This window comes from Protomyctophum parallelum, assembly GCF_964188405.1.
Source record: "Protomyctophum parallelum genome assembly, chromosome: 11".
Classification (NCBI taxonomy): domain Eukaryota; kingdom Metazoa; phylum Chordata; class Actinopteri; order Myctophiformes; family Myctophidae; genus Protomyctophum; species Protomyctophum parallelum.
This window is the reverse complement of record NC_139707.1, coordinates 43,364,937-43,384,128: the sequence shown is the minus strand read 5'-3', so window position 1 is coordinate 43,384,128 and position 19,192 is coordinate 43,364,937. Positions and strand designations below refer to the sequence as shown.

Genomic DNA, 19,192 nt, shown 5'->3' with positions numbered 1-19,192 from the left:
TCGAACGTAGCCATCAAACGAGTTCCACTCCACCGGTCTGGCACATGCATGCTGGTCACGTTCAGTGGCACCCACACCCACACAACAAGCTTGCTGTGAAAAAATTCATTTCCCCGTCCATTATTCCACAGATGTTTGCTTTAATTTCTTCCTGATGGGGAGAGTTTGGTGCTCCATCATTCACCAGAAGATCAAACATGTAGGAAAATCCATAGGACATTTTCAGCACTACAGGAGAAGCTTGACAAAGTTTTAGAAAGCCCCATTGGCAACATTATTGTTGGGTCAGAGACAAACAAACACAAGATTGATTTTTCTTTAAAAAAAACACGTTAAAAATATGTTTTTTGTGATTTTGTGCGCGCGCACGTGCGTGCACACACACACATGCGGACACGCACGAGAACACACACACACACACACACACACACACACACACACACACACACACACACACACACACTCAATCCTTATAATGTAAGATTTGTTGTTCTTAAAATGCATCTATAATATTTCACATGGTAGTGCATGCCACTTGCTCAGACTCCACAGAGCTATAGAGGATCTCATGCGCTCAGATTAACACTGAGAAAGGCATGTGTTAATCAGTGTTAGACTCTGGTGATAAACCAACCTCCACAGTGTGACAATAATTAACACCAAACAGTGTGGGTATACTATGTGGGTACAGGAAAATCCTGAGCGATCATTTAGGCTAACTTGGTCACATAAAGTTAAAATAACACTCAGGGTTTGACTGTGTCCACTGTTCAGTATATGTCGTTTTGAGACACTCTGATACACAGGCATTGAGAATTATAAGCAAGGGATTACCGTGCAATAATTATGTTGTGTAAAGTAGTTCTTGAACGAGGTTCTAAGAGCAATTATGAGCAATTACACATGCAGCTGTTATTGGCAGAGGTAATTATGGTAAATAACATCCCCTGTTTCAGCAATGCAAAGCAATAACACTCAATGCTAAAGATAACGTTGCAGGAAGTGCTTTCACGTGAAGCTATAGTCTTATATTGTTTTCTATTGTTTGGCGGATTTGTTTTAGCTCTCTGGTGACTGTAAAAAAACAAATGCACCATCTTCTGCAAGTGCAGATCCAAGCATTGATATTCAGAGAAGACAGCCAACGTATATGTCTGATGACAGAAACCTTAAAAGGGGGGCTTCTCTTATCCTTTAATTCCACTCTTATCTCCCTTTATGTCGCTAAGATTCGAAGGGATCACATTACAATCCAACAGGCTTAGATTTCGCCTCAGTTTCATCAGAAGAACACGCACCTTTGGAGCTCTCTAGGGGAATATGTTATGGGCCGATGGATGGCCCATAACATATTCCTCGGCTAGAGCTGACCATGATCTGATTACACTGAACTATGGCATGCCTTTCCACCTCAGAGTTATATTGTCCAACATCTCCAAAGAATCTTAATTTTTTCCAAAATGTGTTTTACGTTTTCTTTTCATTTTTCATACCACAATTGTATACCAAAATGAAATGATTACATGTTGTTCATTGCACACCTTTTGAAAATATTTTTTTAGAAATATTTGAAACATTTCATTTAATATTTTCTTTTGAAAAGCGGCAACAGCAAGTTATAGCATGAGCCATATGAGTCTAATGTAAATCCTCCTCATTTTTCCTGCATCTATCCTCCTAATTTATTCATTCGTAACTCTGAGTGTTGTAACCAAATGGACCCTTACAGGTCTATTTGCATTTTGTACACTCTCAGAGTTATATTAACACTCTGGATTGTAGGGCTCCATTTGTCACCGCTAAACCCCTTATCCCTAAACTTCTTTGCCTTTTTTTTACTAGCAAAACATTTTCGAATAGTTAAAATGGCCAGTCTACAAGCTCACAACTTGTCAATGTAGATCAGCCAGTTGAACTATTCAAAAATGTTTTTCAAAATAGTAAAAAAAAAAGGTTTACGGATAAGGGTTTTAGCGGTGAGGAAAATGGAGCCCATATATGTACAGTTATATTCTCAGCAAAATTGAGAGTTTAAAAGTAAGACGGACGCATGGTGTTCACTGGTCAGTGAGAGCTGACCTGGAGTGACTGCTGTATACCTGCAGAGTCCACTCAATCAAGTCATTCATGTCTCGGCAGTTACACTGCTATTTATAACTAGGAGGCCCGAGTTTTCCTCTGAATCCTGCCAATATTCAGCCAAGAGAGGTACATAACATAATATGCATATGAAAGCGTGCACACGGCCACACGTACGCTCGCACGCACACACACGCACACACACACACACACACACACCCCAATTTTTGTGTTTCCGTATAAATTGCAGTTCCAAAAAGGGTACATTTTGTTCGAGCACACATACGTGCATATAGATCACCAACAAAATAAAAAAAGTTTGTTGAGACCGTTGTTTTTCTATCGCTGTGTGTGATTTATAGTCTTAGGCTAAAGTAACGCTACCTTTTCTCAACGTTTTCAGGCCGTGGCCCCTCAAAAGTCAAAATAATCATATTTGAACTATAGGGACCCCCCACCCTGATAAGTAGTGTGATGGGAGATTAATCGGCAAACACATCGGTATCGGCCGATTCTATGTTGTTTTTAGATTAATCGGCATCGGTTTGATTAATCAATCAGGCCGATTAATGAATTGGTCCGATTAATCGGTCTGTCTTTACTGATAAACAAGCCCAAATTAACAGCTTGAACAGATCTACAAGCTCACAATATTAAATATAAAAGGTATTAAAGTTAAATCTGACTTGCCTAAGCCTGCAGTGCAGATACGCTGTTTTTTTTCAGAATGGACAAAATTATGATAGTTTTCAAATACAGAATGAGATCATATCGACATCGGTAATATTGGTTATCGGCCATAACAGCAATTAATTATATAGGATATCGATATCGGCCAAAATGTCTCATCAGCACATCCTTAAGCACTTGGAATGTAAGAGTTGAGGCGTTCGTTTTCCACAGATAAATATTGTGAAAATAGCAGATCAATACAAGCTCACAACACCTCATGTTGTAGATCTGCTATTTTCAAAATGTTTGCCTTTTTCAGGACAATTTGGCAATAGTCTGTTGATTACATTTGATGCAGTAATGGTCTTTTTCTTTTAGGTATTAAAAAGGTCTTCAACGTCCTTAAATTGATCATTTCACTGGCATCTGCATGGGACCCGACCCGCAGGTTGAGAACCACTGCCTTATACCCAACAGAAAGGGTAGACAAACCGACCAGTCACCTCTACTCTAATCCACAGGTTACTCAGTAGTCTCCACCTGGCTGCGCACTTCTAGAAATGCCAGTTTCAGGGGGTGTGGGTGGGAGGGGGGTGTGCTGATTGTTTCCACATGGCATTATGCCAATTTGTGAGTTTCAAAACTCTATCCGCCTGCTACTAGAGCTCCTGCGTGAACTGTATTTAGCAATGCAACTTGCGGAAGTTGTCATTTATTAACCCGACGACAGGCTTGGCCGAATTCCCTCTGTGTTCTCTCTCTCGTCGTCGTCACATGGCAGCTAGACTGTAACAACTGATCCTTCACCTCCCTTCAAGTTTCACTCAGCTTGTTATGTGTATAGGGCTATAGGCTACACTGTGTCCATATTTCTTTTCCCTTTTTCCTTTACTGCATTATCAACAGGATATGGGATGTATACGGTAACACAGACACCCGCGCGCACACGTACACACACACACACACACACACACACACACACGGGGGCTTTAAGCAACTAGTCGACTATTCAAGTAGTCGGCTAGTAAATCCACTAGTTGCCCTTCGCTGGTACTAGTTGACTAGTTGATAAGAAGAAGGAAAGATCAGCTAGAATGCTAGATTAATGTACAGTTTTTAAATGTACAAATATTATGGGGGGGGGGGGGGGAACGGTAAAAAGGTAGTTAACCCATTCTGAACGGGCACCCATTTTGGTGTCAGCATCATGTTATGCTTTAGCTATTGAAAAATAGCAGATCTACAAGCTCATATCGCGCCACCGAGTGGCGCGATACGAGCTTGTAGGTCTGCTATTTTTGAAAAATCGAAGAGCGACTGACATTTCTATAATCTGATCTCAGGTCAGAATGGGTTAATCAGACCAGTGTGTGTCCAGTGGAAACCTCGTATGAATCTGATCTCAGGTCAGAATGGGTTAAACAACCAGTCGACTAGTAAACTATAGGCAACTAGTCAACTAGTAGAAATCACTAGAAGTGAAAGCCCTAACATACGCACACACAAACACACACACACACACACACAGCTGATAGAGTGCACAGCGGTATGCGGTAATTGTGACACTCTCAGAGGTATAACACTTCAGATTTTTACTGTGTGGTCTTTGTGGGCCCACGAGTGCTCAGTTTCGTCTTGCCAATCTGCCAAACTCATCATCTGTGGCAATAGATCCTCTCCCAATTCACCCCTCCTGCCACTCCATCTCGCTGTCACCTTGGCAACCGCTGTGGAGGTGAACTGCCAGCTGGAGAAGCCGACCTCTTTTGGCCGTGTTCCACTAGAGCAGTCCGTATAGGCCTGCCAGAGGATGAACTGATCCTCACAGTCCTACCACTGTTTTCAAATACCTCCCACCCAAGTCAGACCTGCATGATGTTTTTAACAACTAGAGGGGTTTAGGTGGTTTCTGTTTTTACATGGTCAGCAGGCTATATGATTCCACAACTAATTTCTGTTGTAAATGTCCCTCCATCAGATGGCTGAAGTAGGCTATAGACATATACTGTTCTTTTCAATGGCTTTAGGGATATTCTGACCAAATACATGAGGTCTGGTCTATTAGTTTTTTTGGCAATATTCATGAACAACAAGTAGGCCTAGGCATTGTAATAGTTTGTTTTGAACTTTCAACTGCAAAGAATATAGTGTGTGTGTGTGTGTGTGTGTGTGTGTGTGTGTGTGTGTGTGTGTGTGTGTGTGTGTGTGTGTGTGTGTGTGTGTGTGTGTGTTTCTTGTGTTCTCTCACAAAGCTATAGCACAATTTTTTGTATGAAAATTTATTAAATAGTTTGCCTATATATATCCATGAAAATAAACACAGTGCGGGTAAAATAAATAAGTCTGAATCGTCACACCAACATACAAAGTATAGGCTTACTGATACACAAACTTGAGGGTACAGTCAATGGGTACTTAATGTGTGCTCACTCAAACTCAAACTTCCTACCTAGAACAAAACATGGGCCTTATTGTACATTGTATTGAACTTAACATACCGACATAAATAATTGATTACTAACATGATCAGAATGAAAACGCCATTGACACAAAGGTGAGACAACACATGTTTGAAGGAATATAAATTATTGCTTGTCAAAAAAAGAAATTGGTGAATAAAGCATTAAAAGCAAATTCCATCCACTTCTGTTCAGAAAATAAACACTGCAGCATATTACTTGCATGGGAACTTTTATGAAACATTGCAGAGGTGTACAGTACAAGTCCATTTCTATATCTTCACAACAAATTTGATTTTTTCCCTCTTTTTTATGAGTCGATAAATGTCCTTTGGTGAATTTGTGATAAAGTTAAACCTATTGCCAGGCCAGCTCCAACTTACTAATTTCTGTCCTTCAAAAGTTGTTGGCTGATTTATAGTGCAGAAAAATACCTGAAAAGGTATAATAAGCCTTTTGGCTTTTAGAAATATACACTGCTTGACATGTTTTAAGACCAAACTATAGGACCATAGTGTTGGATGGGTTTAACAATGTCATATAGCCTTAATTCATATTTAATAAACTAATTAATCAAGGAAATGTGAATTTGAAAATATTGTCCAAATTAAAAGCCTTTTTTATTTTTTACATTTCAAGTTAGCCTAAGTAGGCTATAGTTTTATATCCATGGTATGCGTTTCACGTCTCGCTGTACATTCTTTTGCAGTCTATCGGTGACGGTGAATCAGAACTCATGTTGCCAACCTGTGAATACGCGTCGTTGTCCGGCGTGTGTGGAAGTCCCGGCGGCGTCATTCTCTTCTCCTTCTGCCTGCGGTTGCAGAACCAGACGCGCACCACCTCCTTCTCCAGCTGCAGGGAGTCCGCCAGGGAGGTGATCTCCTGCGCGGCGGGCTTGGGACTCTTCAGAAAGTGGCTCTCCAGCGCGCCCTTGACGCTCACCTCGATGGAGGTGCGCTTTTTCCTCTTCCTGCCCTGCGCGGCGATCTTGTCGATGCTGGTCGGGCTCCCCGTCGTCGAGTCGGCCTCCTCCAGCCACTTGTTCAGCAGAGGTTTCAGCTTGCACATGTTCTTGAAGCTCAACTGGAGCGCTTCGAACCTGCATATGGTGGTCTGCGAGAAGACGTTGCCGTACAGCGTGCCCAGCGCCAAGCCCACGTCCGCCTGGGTGAAACCGAGCTTGATTCGTCGCTGTTTGAACTGTTTGGCGAAATGCTCCAGGTCGTCCGACGTCGGCGTGTCCTCGTCGGAGTGCGGGTCATTGTTGCCCACGCCGCCGCCGTGGTGGTGCTGGTGGTGATGCGCGTCGTTGTTGTTGTTGTTGTTGTGATGGTGGTGGTGGTGGTGATGGTGGTGGTGGCCCCCGTGGTGGGGGTCGAGATCCGGGGATTCCCCGCCGCGCGCCACCTGCAGCGCCGGGTGCATCAGGCTCTGTCCACCCTGGGAAGAAGCACCGAGCATCCCGTTGAGCGTGAAGCCACCCGGCTGGGAGTAGATGAGAGGCTGCTGCTGCTGCTGCTGCTGCTGCTGCTGTCCCGCCTCGGCGATGCCGCTGCTCCCCCAGCTCCCCAGGTGTGTCTGGTGCACGGATCCCAGATGAGGAGACCTGTGGTGCTGCAGAGCGGCGGAGGAGCCCGGGTGGAGAGCCTGGTCCCTAGTCCCCGCGCCTCTCTTCGCGTCCTGCTGCTGCTGGGAGCCGGAGGAGGACCACGGAGAGCTGCTGGCCTCGGCGGCCGCCACCGCGGCCGCGGCTGCCGCGGCGGCCGCGTGGGGCAGCGATGTCACCCACTGGTGGGCATGGCTCAGCATGTTGTGCCCCCCGTTGCTCGCCGCCGCCTGCATGGCCCCCTGCATGAAGTCACTCGTCTGCACCATCTTTATGGAGGGGTCTCCCCTGTAGCCGCCGCCGGACACCGTTGTCACAGCGGTGCTGCCCGGCTGCATGCCAAGGCTCCCTCGATCAGAGTGTATGATGGAGCCGGTCGATAAAATCCTGTTGTTGGTTAAATATGGGCTTGAGGTGGCCGTTGCCATACCCCAAACCATATATTCTTGATGTCTGATGATGATCTCTTTTTGATTGATTTGAATAGGCTACTCTTTTTTTTGTTTCTATTCCATTGGGTTCACTGCAGGGCTATACAAATTACTATTGTGCTATATAAAAGATCGTAGAAGTTCTGCCATGTGCCTACTCCATAAAGTGTACATGAAATTACGAAGCTATAATAAACTTATGTGCATAGAAATGTCTTGAAAAAATAATAAGCTATACAGATCTCCCTTACTTCCAGTTCCACAGCATGTGAAGAAATAAAAGCCATCAAAAGTTTGTGGGCCCGTGAACTCAGCGGCTGGTTTAATCCACAGGCTTGGCACATGTGAATTGAAAATAATCTTCTCTTTTGTCCTCGCCAAGATATACGGAGGTTGTTGGTACCCTGTATTATATTAATGCCTTGAAGAGAGGATGGAAATGAAGACACACTGACGGTCCTCAAATCTTCTGACTGCAGCGCTCACTCACTCCATCAACTCTACTCTACACCCTGTGCGACCCGCGCTACACGCGAGTGTTTACCCTGTGCCAAGCATGCACACGCCTTTCTATCTCCGTCCAATTACGACAGGAAGTTTCAGCACAACTCCCGCTGATTGGACAGATACCCGCAGAGAGGAGTTGGTTGAAGCCTCGGGTCGGGTGCGCACAGTTCTTTATAATTAGGGGGGAGAAAGGCACACAAATATAATGTTCTGTGTGTGTCAGTGTGGCTCTATAGAACACAACATGGTTATCTTAAACAAAAACCACACTTCCAATATTATAGGCTAAGCCTATTTGCCGCACAAAATAAGTATATAGGCCTTATATAGACTGAAACAACACAACTAAGGCTATAAACTGTATTTAATTGATTAGCCTATACACTTTGGCAGTGGTTTTACATAAAATAGATTCCACTGACATTCATGGCTGTCTATTGAGCTTTGGGCTATATCAAAATTACCACGCCACAGAAATCAGTGATCTGGGATTATACTGTATAAAAAAATCACACCTGTGTGAAGTGAGGGGCGCTAATATATTAAAGTCTAACTCATGTTGATTAGGTGATGTAATGGTCACGTAAAACAATAAACGGTGCCAACACAAACATTAAAGAGACAATATGACATAATGAGTTACATTGTACATTTTCCCTTCATTGTCAATGGTGTTTACAAAACAAACATTGAACTAAAGACAAACATTAAACCTGTGTATAGGATATATAAAATATATATAAATATATAAAATCACAAAATCACACCCATGTGAAGTGAGGGGCGTTAATATATTAAAGTCTAATTCATGTTACTATGATTATATGTAATGGCGATGTAAAACAAACATGGACAAAACAAACATTCAATTTAATGTTTGTGTTAGGGACAAAATGATGTAAATTTCCCTTCATTGTCAATGGCGTATTTAATGTTTGTTTAAGGAAAAACAAACATTAAACCTATACACCCCTCAATAATAGAGGGCAACAGGGCCATGTCAAGGATAGCCTATAGCTATACTCAAGGCGGAGGTTTAGCTTCTTGCATCTTAATGCGCCCTATAGCTCCTTTTCATTACGACGAGGGGAAGGCCACAGTGGTGTGACGCACTGCTCTAGTGAGCGCGGGGTGCAACCCAGCAAGCCGTTTGATATTCCACCTTGGCTTTAATACGAGTCTATATTCTAACAGAATGTTTCCATACGAGTCTATGGTTGGCCTGGTAAATACACGCAGAGAGACTATTTAACTAAGGCTAGATACTCAACATTTCTCTACCCACAAGTTTCCCCACTTTTAAAAGCCTTATGTGTGCAGAATCACCTTGAACACATGCAGTTTTGTGATAGTGGCTGGAGGAGGACCCAAGTGAATGCAGCCTATAATAAATGTGGTGCCAATTCATGTTTTCTTTTCCAGCGGATTTGTTTTGGGTCTGGTTCAAAAAGTGGCCTAATGGTTAATAGAAGAAAGCTAAAACCCCGGGCCACATATAATATAGGCCACTATAACCGCAGATTTGGCCAAACATTTGGTCATAGCTTGCAGGACAAACGATTTGATGCGCTATTTACATTTTTAAAGTGAGAAAGAAAAAGAAAAATCAATAGAAAATTGATCTAAATGTGAGATACGTACGGTATACTACAATTGTGCATATAGTTCTCAAATCACCATGGAAACCGGGTGTCTCCCCAATGCCCATGCATGCATGCAGCGACCATCTAGGGAGGCGCTATTCGACTGTAGGACGGACCCCATGGGCCATATTCAAATAATATTTGCACTGGACTAATAAATTATAACTGTGGTGTCACCACATTCCCATGTTCTCAATATGACTGTTATATAGGCCAAAAATAGCTGTCAAACGTATTTGTAAGCTGCAGAGGGGGGTCCTTAATCCACAATAGGCCTATGGTGAGAACACTTTAAAGCCAGTGCATGGCAGTTACAATTTGGAGAACCATGATGGATAATTGCGACCGTAGGCCGCAGAATACTATATTATGAAAGTCAGTCCGTCCGTCACACCACCATATATGGCCGTCAGTCAGTCATGTCTCGTGACACGCTTGCATATATGGCCGTCTCAATATATGAAGATCACGACACTGACCTCATCAAACCCTGGATAGCCATATGGAGAAGACTGGATCATCACCTAGATCTGCATATATGGAGCCAGCCAGCAACTCTGCATCTGACCTCAAACCTCAAACCCTTAGATCTCCATATATGGAGCTGACCTGTTCTGACATTCCATATGTTGATCATTCCCCACCTGTCCTTCCTCTTCGACGTCTCCCTTTTGACTGATACCTGTCCATTCAAACCCGCCCCAAAGTTATTAGCGCAGCCGTGCCCGTCAGCCAGCGAAAACTAGAGTTCTCAACAGTCCCGAAAATTAAGGCCCGGCCCTACCTGGGCCCTGACTGGTGGGTTTAAAGCTCACAAATTATAGAATAGGCTATAAAGTAAGAAACTATGCAGGGTGTAATCCTTGATTTCTTTCTCAAATAATCAACTTTAAATAGGCTATATAGCCTGGCTACAATTTGCACCGCACTGGTCAACATTTTATGAAACCTGTTGAATAAGTGAACCATGAAATATACACTAAAGAGTAAAGACCTTTTGATATTTTGCAAATGTACCATAATGTTCTGTATTTTTAGCAGTAGTATCCTAGGCCTACAGAAAACCAGACAGACTGCAGTAATGTTTTTCATGTGTTGTGCTAGCTGGTCACAGTGCAGGGTCCTCTGTTTGTTATTCATGAAGGAAGCTGGGTGAAGAGGCCTTCATACAATTCTCTCTCTCTCTCTCTCTCTCTCTCTCTCTCTCTCTCTCTGACTACAAGGTTAATTCTCAGTGTTTTACTGCAATAAATACTGCAATTAATTCAATAGGATTGGCACACATTTGTCAGGTACAGCCTATTTTGACCCCAATGCATTGTTCATCATTATCCCTGCTTTTACATAGAGGAACCTTACTCTCTCACTCTGTTCCTTTCTGCTCTGTTCGGTCTTCAATATGCACAGCAGCTTGGCCATTCCTGCCCCAGGCTATTTTCTTTGGTAGACGTTTGAAATATGCAAATGCTCCCGTCGAAAATTGCAAGGGAAAACCTTCATCTGTGTTCCAGGAGTTTTCAACTCAAAGAACCAGATGATTTCCTTAGTGGGAACGACTCGAGCAAGGCAGGCAGACAGAAACAAAACTTTGGATGACAAAGGCATGGCTGTTATTGTTGTCATCATCATGCTGATGTACTCGTTGGTACTGTGGAACCTGAATGGACAGAATAGCACAGCAATATTTTTTTCTTAGACCTTAATTTGAGGATATATTCACGCGCACGCACAGTGATGCGCGCACACACACACACACACACACACACACACACACACACACACACACACACACACACACACACACACACACACACACACACACACACACACACACACACACACACACACACACACACACACACACACACACACACACAAAATTAGGACTATAGCAAAGAAATCCTATTCCCATGTGACCTATGCCATGCACTGCAATAGCCATGATATGTTGTCTATTGTTGCAGAACTGCTCTTGTAAAGCAGTGGGTTGTTGGGACTTGGGAGGCATTGACGACAGTGTACGCCGGGCCCGTCACCAACTGTCAACATGTGCGGAAGAGTGGCAGAAGCTTTGCAGCTCAGAAGTTTTCATCCTCTATATATTTCACAGATTCCACATGATCCTCTGGTTATGATCATGAGTGTGTTTGACACTCTGCTCTCCCTGAGTCAGAGAAATCCTTCGCATTAAAAAGCCTCCCTACACCCAAACATGTTTAGCCTATATCAGGAAACAGAGAGAGCCGCAGACACATAGACACAGTAAGAGCGAGAGAATACTGAAGACAGAAGGGGTAAGAAATGAGGGGAAAAATAGGACAACGAGATATCAACAAGACATAGTGCATACATCCCTGAAGCCTCAGGCCACAAAGTAGAGTGAAATCTGAGACAAATATGTCTAATAAATGTCTCCACATACAGATAGATTTCTCTGATGTTTGGCCATAATGTCTCAGTGTCAATTTGAGTAGTTGTTGTTTTGTCCATAATAATAATAATAATAATGAGATAAATCAGCAGGCGTGGAAAAGCCTTTTGGGACATGCTTTTCTCAGACTCGACTCGATGTGGTACTATACTAGGGAAGGAGGGGAGGACATGAGAAGAGGAGGGGAAGAAATGAGAAGACAGGGGGGGGGGGGGGGGGGACCTGCCATGTTTTCAGCACTGGAACAACAGTCAATTATAGCACCCCCTGCTGTGGGATAAATGACGATACCCAAAAGGACAAATGTGCTGGTTAAATATTGTTGTGGGCCAGTCCATTATGTGGCAATGGGGGGGGGGAAGTTAATTTGTGAATTATCTCAGCAGATTTTACAGGGGCCAAAGTGTCAAGAAATGGGACAGACAACAGGGCAGAAAAATGGTCTTCACCTCTACTTATTGCAATATTTCTTATTTGTATGCACATTAAGGTGTGTACGGGGGTGTTTAGATTTGTCCATGTGTGTGCGTGTCTTATTATGTGTACGCCTTATGATGAAAGCTCTCCTCAGCATTGCTGGTGTGTCTCCAGCAGAAGGTTACGTTGAATATTTATGCTGCGCCACATGAAATGCAGAAGGAGATGGAGAGGACAGAACAGAAACATCTGGACTGTCATTGAAGGAGAAGAAAGGAAATTGAGAAAAGATGAAACTGGGGTGCTTTGTGAATCTTTTGATAAAACCGAGGCCTGTGCAAATAGCCCGACGACTCTGCACACGAAGAAGACGCGGAAGTGGTCGCTGCCGAAGAGGAAAGATGTGAGAGACTTTGATTTCCCTTTACCATCCATAAGCTTTACCTACTTTGCCGCCATGTGCAACGAGCACGGAATTTCTTTTATGGACATACTGGGTCTTGTTGTTTTCTCTGTGCGGGTATGTAAAGTGTTTGTATCAGGTATTCTCTCTCTCCTTCTTTCCCTTCAAACATTCCTTCACTTCACGGTTTTCAAATAAGACGTTTTGCAGCAAAGCAACAGGGGAAATTTTGTCAGGAAATACCTCCTGCTCTGCAGGCTGTGGTATACGGACAACCGTAGCCCTGTGCCCGAGCCCAGACACGGGCCAAGTCAAACAGAGGGTTGTCCCTGAAGGCCTTGGCTGGTCAGACACAGTCTGACTGGCCCCGGGGCCTTTCATGAATGGACAGATTTCTCTCTGAAGCCCCCACCTGCGGGGCTACACATGATTATAGAGGATCTCTGTAGTTAAGGACGTTTCTCAGGTGGCTTTGGAAGGAAATATCATATGATGAAATTATTAAGTATAACTCCCGTACAAGCCACAGAACGTATACTCACACGTTTCTAATTTACATCTCTCTCTAAATGCCGTTACCTACGTGCCCATTTAAATGGCCCGGGTCCACCCAGCACACCCAGTCTTCCTGTGAGTTATCAAATAGTGCACTACGGTGAATCGTAGACAGTCATCATCTCAATCAAGTAAAGAAAGTATCCAGCCAGTATGTAAACAATTCCTTAATTTCAGACATGCGCCAGTTCACAACTCAAAGCAAGTACCGGTATGCAAATAGTACATGTTTAACCCAGCTGATTAATCAGCTGAGTGAAAGCTGCAAGTAGCTGCATTTATAATCAGCTATGTTTTGGCACAATTACGTTTGATTTCTTTGGACATTCCCAGATTAGCAGAACACGAACACTCTCTTATTACAAATGTGTCACTGGTAAGTGGCGCTGTACCGTCAAATCGAGCACAGCATCAGCAGAGAAAGCTACCGTGTGATCTAATTAAATAAGTACCATGTATTCTCTTAAGCGCAGCAGGTAAATGACGGCACGCAGCTTTGGAATTAACAGCTCTTCACTGCTCAGGAAGAAGAATCACATTAATATTATTGTACCCTTTTGAAAGTCACAACCCCCCATCGCACATTGATTGAGTGTCACAGCACAGAGAAATGCTATTTCTATTTCCCCACGACAGTGTCAATGTCTCACTAAGAGGACGGATGTTGAGTTTGAGGAAAACTTATAGTGACTGGCTTCAAAAAAACCCATTCATTAACATGAGAGGCACACTTTTTGGTTTGGGATGCATTGGAAGTTGAACTCACCATTGATTTTAAAGCATTTTGTGCCCAACACACTGCAAAACCTGTCAGTCCGTCAGTCAGTCAGTTAGTCCGTCCGTCACGCCTCCATATATGGTTGTCAGTCTGCCACGCCTCGTGACACGTCACGCCACCATATATGGCCGTCAGTTTGTCACGCCTCATGACACGCTCCACATATGGCTGTCTCCATATATGAAGATCACGACACTGACCTTATCAAACCCTGGATAGCCATACATGGAGAAGAGTGGATCATCACCTATAGCTCTGCATATATGGAGCCGGCCAGCAACTCTACATCTGACCTCAAACCCTTAGATCTCCATATCATATGGATATATGACCTGTTCTGACATTCCAGATGTTGATCCTTGCCCACCTGTCCTTCCTCTTCGATGTCTCCCTTTTGACTGATACCTGTCCATTCAAACTCTAGACCAAAGTTATATTAGTCCAGCGACAACCCCGGCACCGGCGAAAACTAGAGTTCTCAACAGGCCCGAAATCTAAGGCCCGGCCCTACCAGGTCCCTAACTGGGCTGGCACGAGGCCCTGTCTGGGCTTACTAATTCACCCTACCTGCCGTCAAAAAAGAAGAAAGTAAAAAGGTCCATACTGTATATTGGCATTCCCAAACCTGTAGTTTCAGCCACATCACGCCACCAAAAGAGAACAAATTAATATTGCTGAAGGTCTGTCTCCGTTCACTGCACTGTGGTTCATCAACATTAATTAAAGAAATCTCTCCCTTGCCGTACTCATCAGTCCATGTCAATTGTATACAGTCTGGGGCCTGGTGTAAGTTGCAATATGACAATGGAGTCATGCCTACTTTAACCCATTCTGACCGGGCACCCATTTTGGTGTTGGCATCATGTTATGCTTTAGCTATTGAAAAATAGCAGATCTACAAGCTCATATCGCGCCACCGAGTGGCGCGATACGAGCTTGTAGGTCTGCTATTTTTGAAAAATCGAAGACACTTTTTAAATCTGATCTCAGGTCAGAATGGGTTAATAATGAAACTGTCAGGATGTAGAGGACATTTTTAGAATCTGATCTCGGGTCAGAATGGGTTAACATGGCATATGTGTCCCTGCACGCAAACACAAGTTTGCTCTCTTGACGCACGCACGCACTGTTCACTAACCACCATAGTTGAACCTGGCCCACAGATCTCCAGACTCATATCGTGCCACCAGGCTGATGACCTTGGCAAGCATGTTGAAAACACACAGTCTACCTTTGATCTACATTATCAAAGACCTCTCTCCTCCATGGACTAAAGGCTACTATTGTTTTTGTTGTTGTTATTTATATTGTTTTCCATCCTCATAAGACAAAGCAGTCCGACCATGACTCTGATGCTAATGTGGAGGTGGAGAGGGCGTTTTTTAATGAGCTGCAGAGCAGATCAGAGGGGCTCAGGAGAGGACTACAGACAGAGAGGGAATAGGTAGCATTGAACATCAAAAACACAACTATAGACAGTACACTATAGCCTCTTTACCAGCCCTGACCCCTCTGTTGTACAGTACAGTACAATTACCAGCAAAAACATTTGTGTTGCATTTGCACAGAAAAGTACTAGGATTAATTCAGAGAATCAAATGGAAAATGGAACTAAATTAAGAGCCTGCGGTTAAGACCTATTGACATGGTCTTGACCGTCTTAACCGACTGCCGACCTGGATGTACTAGGTTTTAGTGTGATACACGTCTGGTTTGTGCGTCCATTTTATATGGCAAATAATTAGCGTCAATGCGAGCAAGCTAAAATGAGGCCATCCTTGCTCTAGAAATCGCTGTTCCAATCAGAAAAGACCTCCGAACATCGCACATTTTGTCAAAACCATGGAGAGCTCTGTAGATTTAGAGTTATTCAGCTTTTTAGTCCGTCTGTATACAAGAAGTGAACGACAGTGTGCACGCGCGAATACGGCCTAGGATTGCTGAAGAAGGAAAGGCCAAGCAAAATAATAATAATAAAATAAAATAAAATCAGCGATCCGGTTTGATTTAAATAATAAAGCTTATATGACGGGAAGTTCCGCCAGAAGCAATTGCCGGTTGGATTCTATATGGTGGAACGTTCCGAGTAGTTTTTGTGTTAACAGCTGTAAAACCTTTAAATCATGATTTGTTATTCACTCACTTAAATACATTCTTAACCAACTATTAACAAACATTTAACAAATCATTAATAACTCTTTAAAGGGACATTTCACCGCTGGAAGAAACTGCAGTCACTCAATGTTAATAGTATTTGTAGGCCTGGGCCGGCCTAGCGTTCCGGGCACCTAGGCCGGTAATCCAGCCTGACAGGGTGTTGTGAGTTCGACTCCCGATCCCGACGACCTTTGCTGCGTGTCACCGCCCCCACCCCCCCCCCCCATCTCTCTCCCCATTTCCTGTCAACCAACTTTTCAATCTATCAATAAAGGCGGAAAAAGCCCCCAAAATCCCCCCAAAAAAAAAAAAAAAAAACATTTTGTAGTAACATTAGGACAATTTGAAATTTGCACCCGAATGGCCAAACAGGTTTGACTGGATTGCTGAATTCCTACAATGACCATAATGCTTTGTTGCACTGCCCATCCTTGTGGAGACATATAAACGCCTCTTCCAGCTCTGGGTGGCGTGCCACCTAGATTCCTTGCGAAGCGTGCGTAACATTAGTCCCGGAAAAGACGCGCTGTGATTGGCCAGTATAGTCACTTGAGTGACAGCGAGAGACATGGAGGAGTCGCATGACTTAGTGACGTCACTTGGGCAGCGACGCAACGTGCCTTCAGCGCTTCCCTAAATGGCACTTCCGCCTTCATTGGAGACACGTCGTTCCAATGAACTGCAGCGGCCAGTGAGGCATCTATTGGAGACGGGGGAGGCTGCGTGGAGGTGGGACTTGTAGTCCAGGAAGGAAGTGCAAACATTTTCATGACAAAGTTTGATCATGATTGATGGCGCCACGAAAAATATATAAAACACCCAAAAAATCTCAGGAAAGTGTTTCTTGTGTCCTAAACATCATTAAAATAAGACCTGGTCGCAAAAGGGGTGAAGTGGCCCTTTAACTATACTCTTTAACTTTGTGAATGATCCATTAACTGCTTACAGTATAATGGATAGTAATACAAAAACATTTCTCTGTTCCCTGCTGTATGCGAGAGCTTATGCATTCATGTCATGAGCAGGAGTCAAATGACTTCCATGAATAATAATGACATTATACATATGCAATTGTTTTGTAACTTATCAGACACATCAATCAGCAATAACAAAGCATGGTGTCACTAAAAGGAGAGATTATGCATTTTAAAAACGTACATTTTGAGTTGAACCAGCAACATTAGCTTGTCTTGTCTCATAACCAAAAGATGCAGATGGCTCTTTTACAAGGACATCTCCAGTAAATAAAAATGGCAAGCCACACATCTCTTGAGCCAGAGTCAAACCTGTGACATCTTAGCGATGTCCTTGGCTGCATGTGCATTATGCATATTGCCGGCTGGTCACAGGAAGACCCTGATTTAGATTATTTTTAATGTATTAATTAAAACATGTCCTCAATAATCACCAAATTAAAATGGCACTAAATGTGATTATGTTAGCACCTTGTCAAATTCTGGTGTTTGATGAGCCTGCGTTTTTTGTAAGTGTAGTTGCGCAGACAGACAGAAAATCAATAACAAGAAAATATATTTATTTGTTATTTTTTGTTCATTTTCTTTGTTCAATTCAGTGGTCATGAGTTGGTATTGAGTATTAGTTTTATTAGTATTTGTCAGAGGCAATATTTAAGATGTTTAGAATAGGTGCAGCGATAGTTCACTTAGACATACATTACAGAAGGTATTTGCATGTGCGAAACTTTGAACTCTATCTATTAGAGTTAACTAAAACTAGGTGTGTGAGTTTAGTGAAATAAAAATACATTTGTGTACTAAACTATACAGAAAATAGTATTTGTTTTTGTCAATTTGTCATAAAGAAGCCCAAACATGGAAAAATATCATGGCCTGACATTCTTAAAAATGCATCCTTTATTCCGTATTAGCACTGTTTTGTTGTCATGATGAGGGCAGCACTGCAAAGATGTGTCAATAGCCTCAAAAACGAAAGCAATATACGTAGTTCAAAACGAACAGTGCTCTTGGGGGGGAAAAGGCAGATGGGTGGAAGGAAAAGAAAATAGTTGTTTACCTTTCTTCCCCCTTCAGAATGGAGGGGGATCCATCAGGCACTCTGTAAATCAATCTGCTTCTGCTTAAAGGCCTGTCAATTTAGCCCTGACGTCTGGCAGGCTGACATCACTCACTGGATATTTAACGTGAAGGCCAATTAATCATCATGATTAATTCACTCACAAACGGCGAGCAACTGTTCAACTTCAGCTTTCCGCCTTTCCCAGTGACATCTGAATTCCCCTCTCAATTGTGCACTTAATATTACCCACATCATGAAGACAGAGAGGAAGAACAGCTAAAAGAATAGCACTCATCCTAGACAGTTTTGCTCGCTTCCTCCCCCTCAATACTGTCCTAGTACAGATTCACCAGCTCAAGCAGACTTGGCAACCTGACTGTAGAAAGTAACAGTACAGTAAAGAACTTGGGGGTCATTATTGATTCTGAATTGAATTTTAATTCACACATTAATCACGTTACCAAGATTGCCTTTTTTCACCTTAGAAATATTGCACAAATCAGAGCCTATCTGTCATTGGACGATGCAAAAACGCTAATCCACGCCTTTGTTTTTTCTCGGCTTGATTACTGCAATGCAATTTTTTCTGGCCTGCCTAAGGCTTCACTCACACTGTCACAACAGAATGTTGTATAGCTGATGCATGAGACTTGTTGACTCTTGCAAGCTCGCAATTAATTTCCAATGGGAGTCACGTGGTTTGAAGAGACAAACGTGTTGTATGAGGGGAGGGGGGCAGTCGAAACACCGCCGAAAGCCGTGCAACAGCATCAAACAAAAATGTTGTGTCAAACCATGTGACTTCCATTGGAAATGCATTGGGGCGGCCATGGCACTTACAACTTGTTTACATCTACCATGCAACATTGTTGTATGCTAGATGTATAGGTGTGAGTGAGGCCTTAGAAAACAACTGACAGATTACAACTTAACTAAAACTAAGATGAGAGAACATATTACTCCAGTTTTAGCTTCACTGCACTGGCTTCCGGTTGTTTTTTAAATTATTTTACT

General features: G+C 43.1%; 1 protein-coding gene across 1 annotated transcript; it reads right to left on the bottom strand.

The window, feature by feature from the left end:
• Positions 1-5,872: 5,872 nt before the first annotated feature.
• Positions 5,873-7,259, bottom strand: pou3f3a (POU class 3 homeobox 3a; the record flags this gene model as incomplete). Its single annotated transcript, XM_083776453.1, has 1 exon — positions 5,873-7,259. One exon carries the CDS (start codon positions 7,257-7,259, stop codon positions 5,892-5,894), a length of 1,368 nt encoding a protein of 455 aa, XP_083632579.1. The 3' UTR covers positions 5,873-5,891.
• Between the last annotated feature and the right edge of the window lie 11,933 nt (positions 7,260-19,192).